Source organism: Eumetopias jubatus, unplaced genomic scaffold (assembly GCF_037043125.1).
Source record: "Eumetopias jubatus isolate StellerSeaLion01/CBP00866 unplaced genomic scaffold, mEumJub1_p1.0 scaffold_6, whole genome shotgun sequence".
Taxonomy (NCBI): Eukaryota; Metazoa; Chordata; class Mammalia; order Carnivora; family Otariidae; genus Eumetopias; species Eumetopias jubatus.
In genome coordinates, this window is record NW_028274812.1 from 44,116,908 (window position 1) to 44,132,470 (window position 15,563).

The 15,563-nt window shown below is 34.7% G+C and overlaps 1 protein-coding gene across 1 annotated transcript in view; it reads left to right on the forward strand.

Moving 5' to 3' along the window:
- The window catches only part of CEP85L (centrosomal protein 85L), a 164,599-nt gene that overhangs the window by 41,828 nt on the left and 107,208 nt on the right, over positions 1–15,563 (forward strand). Inside the window, exon 3 of the mRNA XM_028117027.1 lies at positions 13,696–14,483. Coding sequence (XP_027972828.1) covers positions 13,696–14,483 — 788 coding nt within the window. The remainder of the gene's footprint in view (positions 1–13,695; positions 14,484–15,563) is intronic.

The window sequence follows — 15,563 nt, forward strand, 5'->3', positions numbered from 1 at the left end:
TCCCCCTGCTTGTGTTCCTGCTCTCACTGTGTCTCTCTCTGTCAAATAAGTAAATAAAATCTTTAAAAATAAATAAATAAAATAAATAATATACATGAATTTGGACCAGTGTTTCCAAGTATAATTTGAGTTTGTTTTAGAGTGTATCTACAGAATATTTTATTAGCTGCTTTCAATTCTGTTACTGTTACTACTTGTCTTAGAGGAGGGTGTACATTCCTTCTTGATTTTTTAATGCTGTGGCTTGAAGTGCTGCATTATTTTGTTGTGACAATTTTTAGGTGAAATGTGTAAATGCATTTGAGTTCTTGAAAGACTGATTATTGTAAAAATCTCCATATACAAATTAAATACCTACATGATTTATGTACTACACGGAGCTATTAACAAGAACTTCTTTTTAATTAACAAAACCTCTTGAATTAATTCTACAGTTTATTTACTGTACTTGATGTCAGTACACATAGTTACAACTTTTGTAAATTACTGTCAATTTTTTTTTGGAGATATTTGAAGTAGCTTATGGAAAATAATAGTATAGGATGGACTATGTGGTCCGGTATGGTAGCCATTGGCAACATGTGGCTCATTGAGTGCTTCGACTGACTGTGCCTAGTCCAAATCGAGATGTAAAATGCACACTGGATTTTGAATACCTTGTGTAAAAAAATGTAAAATATCTTAATACTTTTTAATACTGATTACATGATGACATGATAATATTTTGGATTTGGTATTTAAATAAAGGCATTAATAAAGTTAATTTTACCTTTTCATTATTACTTGTAAGATGTGGTTACTACAAAACTTAAAATTACAAGGGTAGCTTGCATTATATCTCTTTTGGATATATTGGACATACTGGTTTTGAGAGTGGATAATTTGTAAAGGGTTCACTTTTAAAGATTTTGAGTGTGTGTATATGTTTATATATTTCCCAGTAGAAAGAGTATTGGGTTCTCAAAATAACTCCTGAAAGACCACTTAATATTTAATGTAATAGAAATTTATATTGATAGCATTATGTCTATGATAAATTGTATTCTGTTGTCCGTCTGGGAGTACGAAGAGCACACCCCTTTTATCATTTTGACAGTAAGTGATAAGAGCTTCACCACCTGTGGGATTGCTCTGGTTCCATTGACAAAGAGAAAGTTAAGATGTGTATGGTATAAAGGGTTAGGTTAGGGAAGATTTTAGGTTGGAGAATTCCTGAAATTCCGGAGTTCTGTTGCTCAGTTGGGAATCGGAGAAAAGGAATAATGTCAATAATTCCTGATGGAATTCCCCTTTTTGGGTCTGAGGTGTAGGCCCTCATACTTAATTAGGAGGGAAGAAGGAACATTCCCCCTGGAGTCTCAGAGCATAGTTTGCTGTGAGGCCAGGAGGTACCCACATGAATGGGAGTGGGTAGAAGAGTATGATTGCACCACTCTTTCATATATCAAATTTGGTTGGAAATTGAGTGTTTAGGAGGAAAGAGCCTATTTGCTACAAGTGTCTAAAGTTTGGCTGTTCTTTGCAAATAATAACATTATGCTTATATTACACATAAGCTGTGTATTTAACCTGATAGTAAATTTTGAGTTCTTATTTACCTTAGTAATTATTTCTCTTTGTCTGAAGGCGATCACTTTTGAATAGGTATACCTCTATATGCTAAGTATAAACTTGATTTATTGGGTATAGATCAAAGTACATGGAATCATTATTAAATTCCGTGGTACATTACTTTGAGTACAGCACATCAGTGACGTAAGTTATCAAACCTTAAACTGTGAATGGTTACTATCTAGTCAGATACCCTCTCCCCACCGTATTCTCTGCCTTTTATTATTGTTTGGTTTTAACTGATGTTCCAGGTGATGCTCTTTGGCCACTGCTAAATTCTCAGAGTATCCTATGAATCATCTGAAAAATAACTTGCATTCTTTTTTATTTTAATTCTTTAAAAACTTAAAATCTGCATGTGAGTATAGAGTAACTGAATATAGAATATTAATGCAGTATGAATTACAACTATCCAGTTTTATAAATGACCATTATGTAACTAGAAGTACCTTTTCTTTTTTTTCTCTCCAACACATAGCGTTTAGAGGTTCATTCACTTGATAAGTATTTATTGAATAACTTACTGTCTTTCAAGAACCGCAGAATCAAAAATATCTAAATAGAGAAGATTACATCAGAATCTCAGCGTGCATGGGACAGAACGATGCTCTTAAGTTACGGTTGAGTGATTTGCTTTTAGCTCTAGTATTTTGAGATTTCAAATAATGCTAGATAAGAGTGTGAGGGTTTTTTTAAAAATATATTTAACAAGAAGTTGAGGTACTAATTTAAAATTAGTGGTACGACCTTTTAGCTGTGGTAATTTTTTCATGAGGTGTCAAATTCAGGTTGGTAGGAAATGGATCTGTGACATGAGGATAGATGCGTCCGCAAGACCACCAAACTGTGACATAGGCCACACCAGCAGATCACCAGTTTCTTCCTAGATTTTCTTTGCTGAAACCTGGAGGCTGTAAAGAGCTGTTGTTACCACAGAAATTAGTTTGACAGGGAGTTGTTTTTGAAGTATGCCGCGCTTGTGTAGGGTACAACCTAGATGTTGTGCCAGAGCTGAATGATTAAGGGAGAAGCCAGAGGAAACTGGAAGTATAGGACCCTGTGCAATAAAAGAACTTCATTTTTGCCTAGGCTGTCTTTGTAACCTTCCACAGGACAGTCTTCGTCTCCCTTACGATTATGACATGAAACCTGGGAGGTCGGCTTGCAGGCAGTTCTTTTATCTGTTTAAATCTGAGTTCTTAAATGTAGCTTCTAACAGTCTGTTTTGGGGTTAATTTTCAAGCATATTTATATACTTTACTAAAAAAAGAGGTACAGATAGAGTTAAATAATTTTTTACTTTGATAATTCCCAACTGCTAATTTGTATTAGAGATAATTTTCTCATCTCATTAACCTCATTTATTTCAGAAGGGACTGATAAAAATGGACTTAAATTTAATCATATTTTCATTAGTTAGTTGTTTTTACTAAGAAATAATAGGGCTATTTAATATAAAATTTGAGGTCATCCTGTGACTATGTACACATATCAGAAAGGAAGAAAAATCAGAAAAGTTACCAGTTGGCGCATTGTCTTTATTTTATAAAGAAATGAAGGCCTTGTAAGGTAAGGACTTGTTCAGTCATTTATATATATCATATAGGCAGTAATTACTGAGTGTCTGCTCTGTGTGAGATACTGTGCTAGGGGTTGGGATTAACAGACATTTTCCCCTGTTCCTTGTGTATGTAAACAGACTCCACTAGAACTTCTCTAGTGAGGAAGACAGATAGGAAATAATTAACATAAAATAGCAGTGTGATAGATGAAGTACACAGGGTAGGGGGGCATACCTGAATCCATGGGATTCGGTGAAAGACCTCTGGCAGAAGTAATGTTTAAGCCAAGGTCCAGAATGTAAGTAGGAACTGGCAGGGCATAAGGTGAGAGGAGATTAGGCTGAGAGAATAGCATGGTCCAAGACAGGAAGGTGTGAGATTCTGGAGATGGAGCAGAGGACACCAAACTACAGTTTGACTGCTACAGTAGTCAGTTGGCTTTAACATTAATAGAAATACCTACCATAATTTTTTTCAGTATGGAGTTTTGTACTTTATACATGATTTAAAAAGATTCTTCATTATAGAATCCTTCGGAGATAAAATATGATTAACTGTATTTTTTTTTTTTTTAACTGATGGAAAAAGAGTTAGAGGGGGTTAATAATGTATCTGGGGTTATACAGCTTTTCAAGTGGTGGAGCTGAGATTCTTCAAGTCTAACTCCAAAGCTCTGCCTTAACCCCACTGTGTAAGATATCTGTACTCAGAAGGGAGAAACTAGATGGAAAGAAGTCCTGCAAGGTGTAATTTAGGATGGTATAGGTAACACTAGACTGAGAAACAGACCCGGATTCTATTTTGAGATTTGTACTTGGTCAAGTAATTTAACCTTTATGGACTTTAGTTCTTCATTTGCATATGGGAGTAGGTCAGAGGTTATGCACAGAACATTTTTCTTTTACTTGTGAAAGTAAATAATTTCACAGCAGTATTCAAAATAATTATGACTTACATTCTTTTGCAAACCAAATAACTTTTTCCTTTGCGCCTCATCTCTACTTTGTTTTCTTGTTGCTCTACATTATTTCTTAAAATGAAATATTTGCATTTTAAATTCTTAAACATGGCATATAATGGCATCATAGCTCTAGTAGGCTTGCAGGAGGTATATTTTGCATCTTTATGGACTTCATTTTTACTTCCACTGTTATTCATTCATCCGTTCATCCATCTATCCATTCATTTATTCACTCAATTTTTCTTTTGTTTCTTGAGCTGGTAGGATATGAATGCTTAAACCTGACCAAGCTAAGCTGAATTTAGTTCATTTTAGTTCTCTGTGATGAACCTATGTATTTCTGACCTGGAAAGGCTATTCATACAGCCATGGGTTTAGGGATATTAATAACTTCAAATCTCCCCAAACTAGCAGATGGATGGAGGATAGATAGATGGAGATGGATAATTTGTTGTCTGTTCTGTCATAGTAAGTTTTGTTTCTAAGAAAATTTGCATTTTCAAAAATCACATCCTGTAATTTAAGAGATTAAGTTCTAATTTGTGAAAATTTTTACAGGAGAGAAATAACGTACAGCTCTTTATAAGTAAACTGACTGGTGAGACTTAAAACTAGTGGGCAGTATCCAGAAAATGGTAAAGTTGAATGAAATTTTAAAAGGCACTTAAGAAAAAAGAAATAAGTTTTTGTGTAAATAAAAAAAGAAGCTGTTTGTATTGACTGGCTTTTAAAATGAGTTTTATTTTGAATTGTTGGCATCTTTAATCTGTACTTCAGATTGTCCTTTAATTAAGTTGCTAATAATCCGGTTGGAGATCAGAAATGCCTTCTACCTTCTTGTTTTTGAAGCCAGCTTTTCATTTTGTTTTATAAACACAGAAATGCTTATGCACAGAATTGCATACGATCGCTGTCATGTACAGTTGCTAAAAGAGTAGGCCATACATTTGGCTGTAGGGAAACAAGTTTCTCACTATCCTTAAATAAAAGCAAGCAGTTTAGGAAAGCATGATTTATTATGATATTGATACTTGACATACAGTTTTCCTAATGTTATTGATAGTTATTTTTATATGATTCTTTTTTGTGATTATTCTCAGACTTTATGCAGATACCATAATGCCAAAAGAGGTCTTACAATATTTTATCAGGATTGCTTTGGCTTTTTGGGATCTGTTGTGGTTCCTTACAAATTTTAGGATTGTTTGTTCTAGCTCTGTGAAAAATGCTGGTGTTATTTTGGTAGGGATTGCATGAAATGTGTAGGTTGCTTTGGGTAGTATAGACATGTTAACAATATTTGTTCTTCCAACCCATGAGCATGGAAAATTTTTCCTATTTCTTTGTGTACTCTTCAGTTTCTTTCATAAGTGTTCTATAGTTTTCAGAGAAGAGGACTTAGTATTTTAGGTGTATCTTTTGTAAACATCTTAACTGGATTAATAATGACTTGGACAATTCTTTCTGAGTAGATTTGCACTTACTGTGATGATTATTATATTTTGGTGCATTTTAAAAACCCTATTGTATACTTTCTTTTCTGCTTTCATCTCAGGTTTTTTCCATCCTTTCTTGCCTTCTTTTGATTGACTTTTTTCTTCATGCCATTTTCCTAATAAAAATTTTCTAATAAAGAAGTTATACACTACCATGTTTTTAAAAAACAGCTTTATTGAGATATAATTTACATACCATACAATTTACCCAAAGTGTACAATTTAATGGTTTTTAATATATTCTTTTTATTGTGCAGTTATTACCACAATCCAATTTTAGAACATTTTTAGCCTCCCTAAAAGAAATCCACTAGCTGTCACTCTTCATCTTCCTAAGCAACCACTAATCTTTCCTGTCTCTATAGATTTCTTTGTTCTGGACAATTCATATAAACTGGATCATCTAATATGTAGTCCTTTGTGACCGATTTTCACTTAGCATAATGTTTTCAAGATTCATTCGTGTTGTAGCATATACCAGTACTTCATTTCTCTTTATTGTCATATACTGTTCCATTCTATGGATAATACCACAATTTATCTTTTCATCATTTGATGGACATTCAGGTTGTTTTGGCTTTGGGGCGTTAAGAATAATGTCTCTATGATCATATTTTCATTCTTTTAGGTATGTACCCAGGAGTAGAATTGCTGGGTTATATGATATCTCTATTGTTTAATCTTTTGAGGAGCTGCCGAACTGTTCCCTAAGCAATGGTGCCTTTTTTCATTCCCACCAGCATTGTATGAGGGTTCTAATTTTTCCCCATCCTTGCCAACATTTATTATCTGTCATTTTGATGATAGCTATTCTAGTGGGTATGAAGTGGTATCTCATTGTGGTTTTGGTTTGCATTTTCCTGATGACTACATGATGTCGAGCATCTTTTCATATGCTTTAATAAGTCCATTTGTATATCTTCTTTGAAGAAATATCTGTTCAAATCTGAACCCATTTTTAAATTGGGCCATTTGTGCTTTTATTGAGTTGTAAGAGTTTTTTAATATAATCTAGATACAAATCCCTATCAGATAAATGATTTGCAAAAATTCTCTCCCATCTTGGGCGTAGTCTTTTTAGTTTCTTGAAAGTTTAATTGGCAGCAAGTTTTAAAAATTTTGATAAAAGTCTAATTTATCTTTACTTTCTTTTGTTGCTTGGGCTTTGGTATTATATTTAGGAAACCACTGCCTGACTTAATGTCATGAATATTTACACCTATAGTTTCTTCTAAGAGTTTTATAGTTCAGCCGTTTATAGTCTTTAGGGCTATGATTCATTTTGAGTTAGTGCTTATGGATGGTACAAGGTAGGAGTCCAACTTTATTCTTTGGCCTGTGGCTGTACAGTTGTTCTAGGTCTACCTCTTCTTTTAGTTGTTAATGTAGATGTTATGTAACCCTTAGCTTGACTGTCTAGAATGGTAATTAGAATCTTTCTCCTCCTCTCACAGATATAAGGACCTTAAAAAATGGGAATTCTGGGGGTGCCTGGGTGGCTCAGTCAGTTAGGCGTCTGCCTTCGGCTCAGGTCATGATCCTAGGGTCCTGGGATTAGAAAAAAAAAAAATCTTAACCAAAAAAGGGGAGGCTGATGCACCCTTGTTTTGTGTTGTATGTTATAGTTGCAAATCTTTTCTATCCTTTTTTAGCCCACAAATTAGATATTGTTTTTACTGTTTTATGCAGTTGTCGTCCTTTGTTTTTTAGATTTAGTTGCATTTGCTTAAAAAAAAAACCCAATTCTTTGTTTTTATTTTTACTTTTTTTTTTTTTTTTTTTTTTTACAACTCAGGACTCATTTGTCTTCTTCCTGAAAGAAACTAAAGGAATCTTAGTAGCTCTTCTAGTGAGTTTGTTGGTGGTAAGCTCTGTTTTTGCTTGGCTGAAAATATATTTGCCCTTATTCTTGAAAGATAGCTTACCTTTCTAAACAGTTCTTGGGTGCCTGTTATTTACTGTTAACCCTTTGGAGATATTATTTCACGGTGTTCTGGATTCCATTATTGCTGTTGAGAAGTTGGCTATTATCCTGAGAGTTCTTTTATGAATAGTCTGCCTTTTCTCTCTGGCTTATTTCTCATTGTCTGGTGTTTTATAGTTTCCTTATGATAAACTTTAGTTTTGCTCTGTAGCTGTGTATGTAATCCACATGAATTCATTTACAATGAATTGTAAACCCTAAAGGGAGGGGATATATTCATATTTTTGTGAATAAGGTATTTGCATTGTCTTTTTTACCTAGTACAGTGCCTTGTACACAATACATTCCTAGGAGATTCTTTAGTTGAATTATTGTTGAATTTTTTTATATAGCTCTTTTACTACCAGGATGTAGCTTAGAATATTTTAAAATATTTATAAAAATACAGGAAATGCTTAGAAATATTCATTTGTTCAAAAAAAAGGATGGAGTTACATGTGGCATAAAACTTTTTTTCTGATATTATAGGATTAGCAGGAAAGAAAAAAGTATCATGCTGTTGTATAAAACTATTGTCTTTGGGTTAGAGTTAAAATTTTTATTTAAAAATGTAATATTTGTTATAATATTTCATATTGACAAATATGTTAAGTGGTTACATTTGATTTGATTTGAGAGAGATTGAGAACATGTGTGCAAGTTGGGGGGGCACAGAGGGAGATGTAGAGAGAGAATCTTAAGCAGGCTCCATGGTAGGCATGTGGGGCCTGATCTCATGTGGGGCCTGATCTCATGACCCTTAGATCATGATCTGAGCTGAATTCAAGAATTGGGTGCTTAACCAACTGAGCCATCCAGGTGCCCCTAAGTAGTTACATTTTAAATCAAAATATTTTGATATGAGGTTATATAGTTTCCTGATTAATTTTTTTAATCTAAACACTTGTGATTTATTGTTGTAATATAGGTCTGAATGGTGTGGTCTTTTTTGAATTTATTTACTTTTATTTAGGAAGGGTAGAACACAGAGAGAGACTATAATACAAGAGAAGATAGAATCAATGTATTCATCTATTGCCAGATAACAGTAACATGACAGTGAAACAAAAGGTTGAGATTTTGTTCAGAATTCAGAATACATTATCTTAAATATTCACTTGTATTATCAGGTTACAGCAAAGTCCTCCTCTTAGATTTCGGATTGCAAGGGAGAAGGCTGTCTGAAACCATTAGCTGTACTATGCTATCTGTGAATGCTGTAGACCCTGTCCTTTGGTTTTTAAAAGGACTACCCTTTGCTGGTTTCAGATTTCACTGTGGTAACTTAGATGTGGGCCAGATGCCTATTGTAATAACTTGCATTTGGGATTTGTGGCTACAATTAGATAGTATAATGAAGCACATTAGGAATTGTATTACATCTGTCCCTAATTGCCTGTTTCATTAGGGTGAAAATAACATTCTTTAGGTGTTAATATTTTCTGGACTTATCTCTGAGATATAATGGTCCTTTTTCTAAATATCCATGCTATCAAATATTTAATTTTTTCTTCCTTATTTCATGTTGTATGTGCGTATGTATATATGTATGTGCTTATGTGTGTGAATAGACTAGGCTTTAATCCTTAGTTTTGTCAGTACTGAAATCTGAAAGTCACAGTATATCAGTTTGTACACTAGAACTCAGATACTGGTGATGGTTGAACTTGGGATATTTAAGCTTGAAAGCTTCAGAACTAGAATCAGACACAGACGGAGTGATGTTGTAGTGAATAGAACAGAGAATCACTCACTCGACAGTGATATTTCCTGGTCACCTCTCTACTTTAACTGAATCAGGATCTCTTGAAGAAGGGCTCCAGATCCCAGGTAATTGTTTTTGTATGTTAAAGTTTGAGAAATTCAGATGAGTGACTTTTAGGAGTAAATTCTGTTCTCAGTATAATGTTCTTTGAATAGCATATATCAGTTACTTTCAGATTTGTAGGAGGAAATACTATATGATGTGGAATTGGTTTTTATCACCAATTATTGATTTTCCATGCAGTTGGGAAATATTGAGTTAACAAAGGTAGTCAGAAAAAATAGCACATTATCAGATACAAGTAGCAGCCAAGATTGGTGACCTGTGGTCTCAGAGGTTTCAGTTGTGACTTGGAAAGTGAGACAGTCACCTGATACATTATTCATACTTAAGTAACAGTGTTATTTGAGATATTTTAAACTCTTTGAGGTCACAAAACAAAACATCTTTGCAATAGTTGGACCAAATGGTATGATTATGCTCCTTGAAAAGAAATTAAGATATTGTATAAAGTTAAATATGAAAACATCTTTCTCCTTTTCTCCTCTTTCCATGATGAAGGGTATACCTTTGTTTATTAAGTTTTGGGTGTATTCTTCCAGACTGTTTCTCTGCTCATGAATATATATGTGTTTACATATATTTGCTTATATGCTTGCATATTTTAAATATTGATATATACAGATTGCTTCTCTTCTCTCAAAGGCTATAACAATTTATTTTCTCATCATTGTAAGATATGGTAGCCTTTAATAATCTTATGAATAGGATAGGGAACACACTTTATTAATGAGTTTGAACATTTTTTTTTAAAGATTTTATTTATTTATTTTCAAGAGAGAGCATGAGCATGAGCAGGAAGGAAGGGCAAAGGGAGATGGAGAGCAGGCTGGGAGCCTGACTCAGGGCTCTCGACCCCAGGATCATGACCTAAACTGAAGGCAGACACTTAATAGACTGAGCCACCCACATGCCCTGAACATCTTTAAAAAAAAAAAAAAAAAAAACATATATTTTTTATTTGCGTTTCTTGTGATTTGCTTTCTGATTTCCTTTGCCTGTTTTAAAATTGGGTTGTTAGGTTTTGTTTTGTTTTTAAATTTATTAGAGTTCCTTGTATCCTATGGCTATTTAGTTTTTTTGTCTGTTATATGATGGAATAACATTTACTGAGCTTTTTTAATGGTTTAATAATAACTAATGGTTTTCTTTGTACCAGAAATTCTTCTGAGTCCTTTATGTGTGTTTTTTCATTTAATCTTCACTGTCGTTCTGTCTGCTTTATGGACAAAGGGACTGTGATGCAAGGAGGTTAAAAAGATGTTTGAACACATGCCACTAAGTGTTGAGCCAGGATTTGAATCCAAAAAGACTAATTTTAAAACTGTTACATTTAACCTTTATAATTTATCTTTATTTACAAAGTTTTATAAATTTAAAAAACAAAATTTCAAATTTGTATTTTTTAAAGTTAAAGACACTTAATGATTTTAATACAAATACTCCTTTATTAATAGTAACATAAATGTGTATAGATACACACACACACTTACATATTGGTAAATAGATGTAGTACTATATAATACAGATATTTCATACATTTTTAGGGACATGTGTCCTATTTCTATTTAGAATTGACCTTCAGTAGCTTATCCTGATTTTTTTCTATTGATTATCATAATAATCTGTTAATCTTCCTGTTGCCAATCATTTTGCTTTAATCTGTCCTCAACACTGTTATTGGAATAATCATTTTAAGTATGGTTTTGATCATGTTGTTCACTCCTTTGGAAACTTTCAGTGGTATCACAATGCTTGATGAATGAAGGCCAGGCTCTTTCCTTACTGGGGCATTTGAAGACTTAAATAATTCTGTTTCATCTTTACCTTTCAAGAATTACCTTGAGGGGCGCCTGGGTGGCTCAGTCGTTAAGTGTCTGCCTTCGGCTCAGGTCATGATCCCAGGGTCCTGGGATAGAGCCCCACATCGGGCTCCCTGCTCAGCGGGAGGCCTGCTTCTCCCTCTCACTCTCTCACTCCCCCTGCTTGTGTTCCCTTTTCGCTGTCTCTCTCACTGTCAAATAAATAAAATCTTTAAAAAAAAAATTACCTTGAGGAAATTTTTTTTGTTTAAAAAATTTAGTCTGCTTGCCTTGATACAATATCTAGTATACTAGTCTTTGAATCCAATGGTTCAGGTTCAGATTTCCATGGCACTCTGTTTGCATGCAATATGACATAACGCAAAGCACTGTCATTTCTTGAATTTCTATATGGTATGACCTCAGATGTGGAAGACTGGTTGGAAAGGGGGTGAGAGAATCAAGCACATTTTTCTGAAGCAGAGTTTGCATAACCAACGAACGATTTTTCTCTTTTTAGACTGTGTTTCGGGACTGATGGAGTTTGGGTGTGTGGAGCAGGATTTAAGTCCCACCCTCGCCACCCTAGGGCACAGCCAGTGGTGTGAAGTACAGGCTTGCAGTTGCTGACCTTACTTGCTATATGATCTTGAGCAATATACTTAACTTTTCTAAATGTTAATTTCCTCCTTTGAGCAACTTTTCTTGATACTTACTACATACAGCAGATAAACGGGATAATTTGGTTTTTTCTTGGGAATTGCATTCTTCTGGCTTTCATATTTGGATCAGTTAGTGTTCTTAATCAGCTTAATGAAGAATTTATTTAAGAGTGTTTAGTATCTCATAGAATTTTGGGGGAAGGTTGGAGAACCAGGCTTAAGGTTAAACTTACAGGTAGTATACCTCAGATCACCTTTGAGAACTGTTACTTTTCCAGCCCCACCACATACCATTGCTGCCCAATTGCTGCTACTCTGGGCCAGAACTTGATTGGCTGCCCCTGGTGCTGCCAATGTGGAACGCTAATGCCCCTGCTGTTGCTTGTACCAGCCAGAAAGGGTAGCTCCATACAGAGCCATTTTCTTATGTGACTCACTTCCAAACTGAAATCTTGTGCAGGTGTTTCTGAATGTCTACACCATAATTGCAGAGTATTTTGGGAATCTGAGGTCTAAAATTAATTTGGGGAGATTAGACTTATAATGTGGGAATTATTCTGAGTATAAAAAGATTCTGCAGAAGCTGATGAGAAGCTTGAGCATGATAAATAAATGTTCACTATAATACTTTTGCTTGTATTCTTCCATCAGTAGTTTTTTTTTTTTTAATCTCCAAGTGAATCAATTCTTTACTGGAATTTCATTGTTTGAATTAGTCTATGTGGCTCTTTCTCATCTGAATTTTCTTATGGCCTTTTCATCATTTCTTTTTGCAATATTTTATTTCTTTAAGACAACATCAAAGCTCACAAGTAGTATTAAATATATTCTAGTATAAGCCAAACAGTATGGAAAAATATAGAATAAGCTGTGAAAGTTGCCTTTCACCACTCACCTCTTCTCCCCTCACACTTTCAATTGCTATCCCCTTTTGAAGTGTCCTCTGATGAAAATTTATAATCTTTAATTTTGATTTGACACATTTGATGATAATTTGTCACTTGATGGTAAGTTCATGGACTAGAGAGGTCTTTATTTGTGCTTTGGGTTCCATGGAGCCTACTAAAACTGTTACTGTGTGTAGAAGAATAATATGTAAAGGCTTGACCTAAGGCAATAGCTGTGTCATCATTTTGGAAGTGAGGGCTTTTACAACTTGGGGATTTAGTGACTGCAGAGAAAGGTAGCAGTCTAAGTAGACTACAGGAGTTCTAGTTTGGGAAACGTACCATTGATGATGCCATTTAAGGGAGACTGGGAATGGAGGAACTACTCTGTATCCATAAGTATATTGCTAGAGTGCTTTCTAATTATGTTCCATTATTGTAGGATCTCCTTTACCCATATTTCTGATTTGAAATAGAGTTTGGGAAGGTGCTAAAATGTTTGAGTATGGCATAGATTTCCACAGTTTAGGAAAGACTGTGAAAAATACCCATTTTCTAGTAGAGTTATTTCTGAGGCTTCAGTGCTGGATGATGAATAAGACCTCTCAATGGGGAGATGGATTTTTCTTTTTAAAAAAGTAACAATAATTAGGTTAAATAGGGTGACTGTAAACCTGTTTTCTAGTCACTTATCTGTAAGTAGATAGTAAATGGGCATATATTCCATTATTCATTTTTAGAAAATAATATTTGAAAATATGTTTGGTTTGTTTCAGATAAACATCATAATAACATCATTTTGATGAAGTGTCTCTGAAAACCTTGTGCTTGGAAACGATATTCGGATATTTGTTTTGGCATTTTGCAATTAGGAGACTTTTTTTCCTGTTAATTATAACTAATTTGACATTCTTTTCTCTTTCCAGATCATTCAACTTCAAGTGGCACATTATCTTTTAAGCCTAGTCGATCATTGGTTACTCTTCCTACTGCCCATGTCATGCCGTCTAACTCCAGTGCTTCAGTTTCCAAACATAGGGAATCATTGACATCAGAAGGCTCAAAATGGAGTACGAGCCTCATGCAAACATTGGGAAACCATAGTAGGGGAGAGCAGGACTCTTCACTAGACATGAAGGACTTCCGGCCTCTCCGGAAATGGTCGTCTTTATCCAAACTCACTGCCCCGGATAACTGTGGCCAGGGTGGCATCGTACATGCTGATGAGTCAAGGAGTGGTTTGGAAAAGACAGGGAGAGCCAAGGTTTTAACATCGCAACTAAGAACAATTGGGCCTAGCTGCTTACATGATAGTATGGAGATGCTTAAGCTAGAGGACAAGGAAATAAATAAAAAACGATCATCAACTCTGGACTGCAAATACAAATTCGAGAGCTGTAGCAGAGAGGACTTTAGAGCTTCTTCCTCCACTCTTAGGAGACCAACCTTAGACATGACATACAGTGCCTTACCTGAAAGCAAGCCCATCGTGACAAGTGCAGAGGCCTTTGAACCTCCGAAATATTTATTGCTGGGTCAACAGGCAGTAGGTGGAGTTCCCATTCAGCCTTCTGTGAGGACGCAGATGTGGCTTACGGAGCAGTTGCGGACAAACCCTTTGGAAAGTAGAACTACAGAGGACTCTTACAGTTTAGCTCCTTGGCAACAGCAGCAAATTGAAGAGTTTCGACAAGAAAATGAAACACCAGTGCAGGTAAGGCTCAAAGTCTAGTGTTTGCTTCCCTCCAGTGGATGTTAGGAGTACAGTAGCACACGAATATAGGACAGTGTGTCCATGTCCGTAGGCGCAGTTTGTTTCACTTTTCCTTTTTCCTGCAAGTTACTAAGCATAAAGGGTATAAACTCGCAAAGTACTGTTTTGATAAACAGAAGTTAAAAAATATTTGAGGCTGATTAACATGAAAAACTTAAAATCTTGTACCTAACTTAGTCTTTACTTTCCTTCTCATTTGTTAAGTGAGCATAAAAATAAAGCAACACATATTCAATTTAAAGAAATGTGAAACAAAGGAACTGGCATGGTATAATAGAACATTAATTTGGGAGTATGGGGGCTTGGATTTTGTTTCTGTTTCTATCAGATTCAGAACCTGGATGATTTTCTATCTGGGCCTCAGTTTCTTTTTCTATTCTTTTTTTATCGATATATAATTAACAGATAACATTATATTAGTTCCAGTTCTACAACATAATGACTTGATATATATATGTTTTGTGAAATGATCACCACAATAAGTCTAAGTCTGGTCTGGTTAATAATGTCCATCACCATACAGTTTCAATTTTTTTTTCCTTGTTATAACTTGTAAAATTTTGTCTCTTAGCAACTTTCAAATATATGGTACAGTATTATCAACTATGGTCATCATGCTGTATGGTACATCCTCATAACTTGGAAGTTAGTATCTTTTGACTTCACCCATTTTGCCCACCCCCAGCCCCTGGCAACCACCCATCAGTTCCCTGTGATGTTTTTCTTTCTTTTAAGATTCTACATATAAATGAAATGATACAGTATTTGTCTTTGACTTTTTTCACTTATAATGCCCTCAGGGTATATTCATATTGTCACAAATGGCAAGATTTCATTTTGTAACAACTGAATAATATTCCATTGTATATATACCGCATTTTATTTGTTCATTCATTCATCAGTGGGCACTTAGGTTGCTTTCATGTCCTGACTATTGTAAATAGTGCTCCAGTGGACATAGGAGTGCATATATCTTTTTGGGTTAGTGTTTTCATTTCTTTCAGATAAATATCCAGAAGG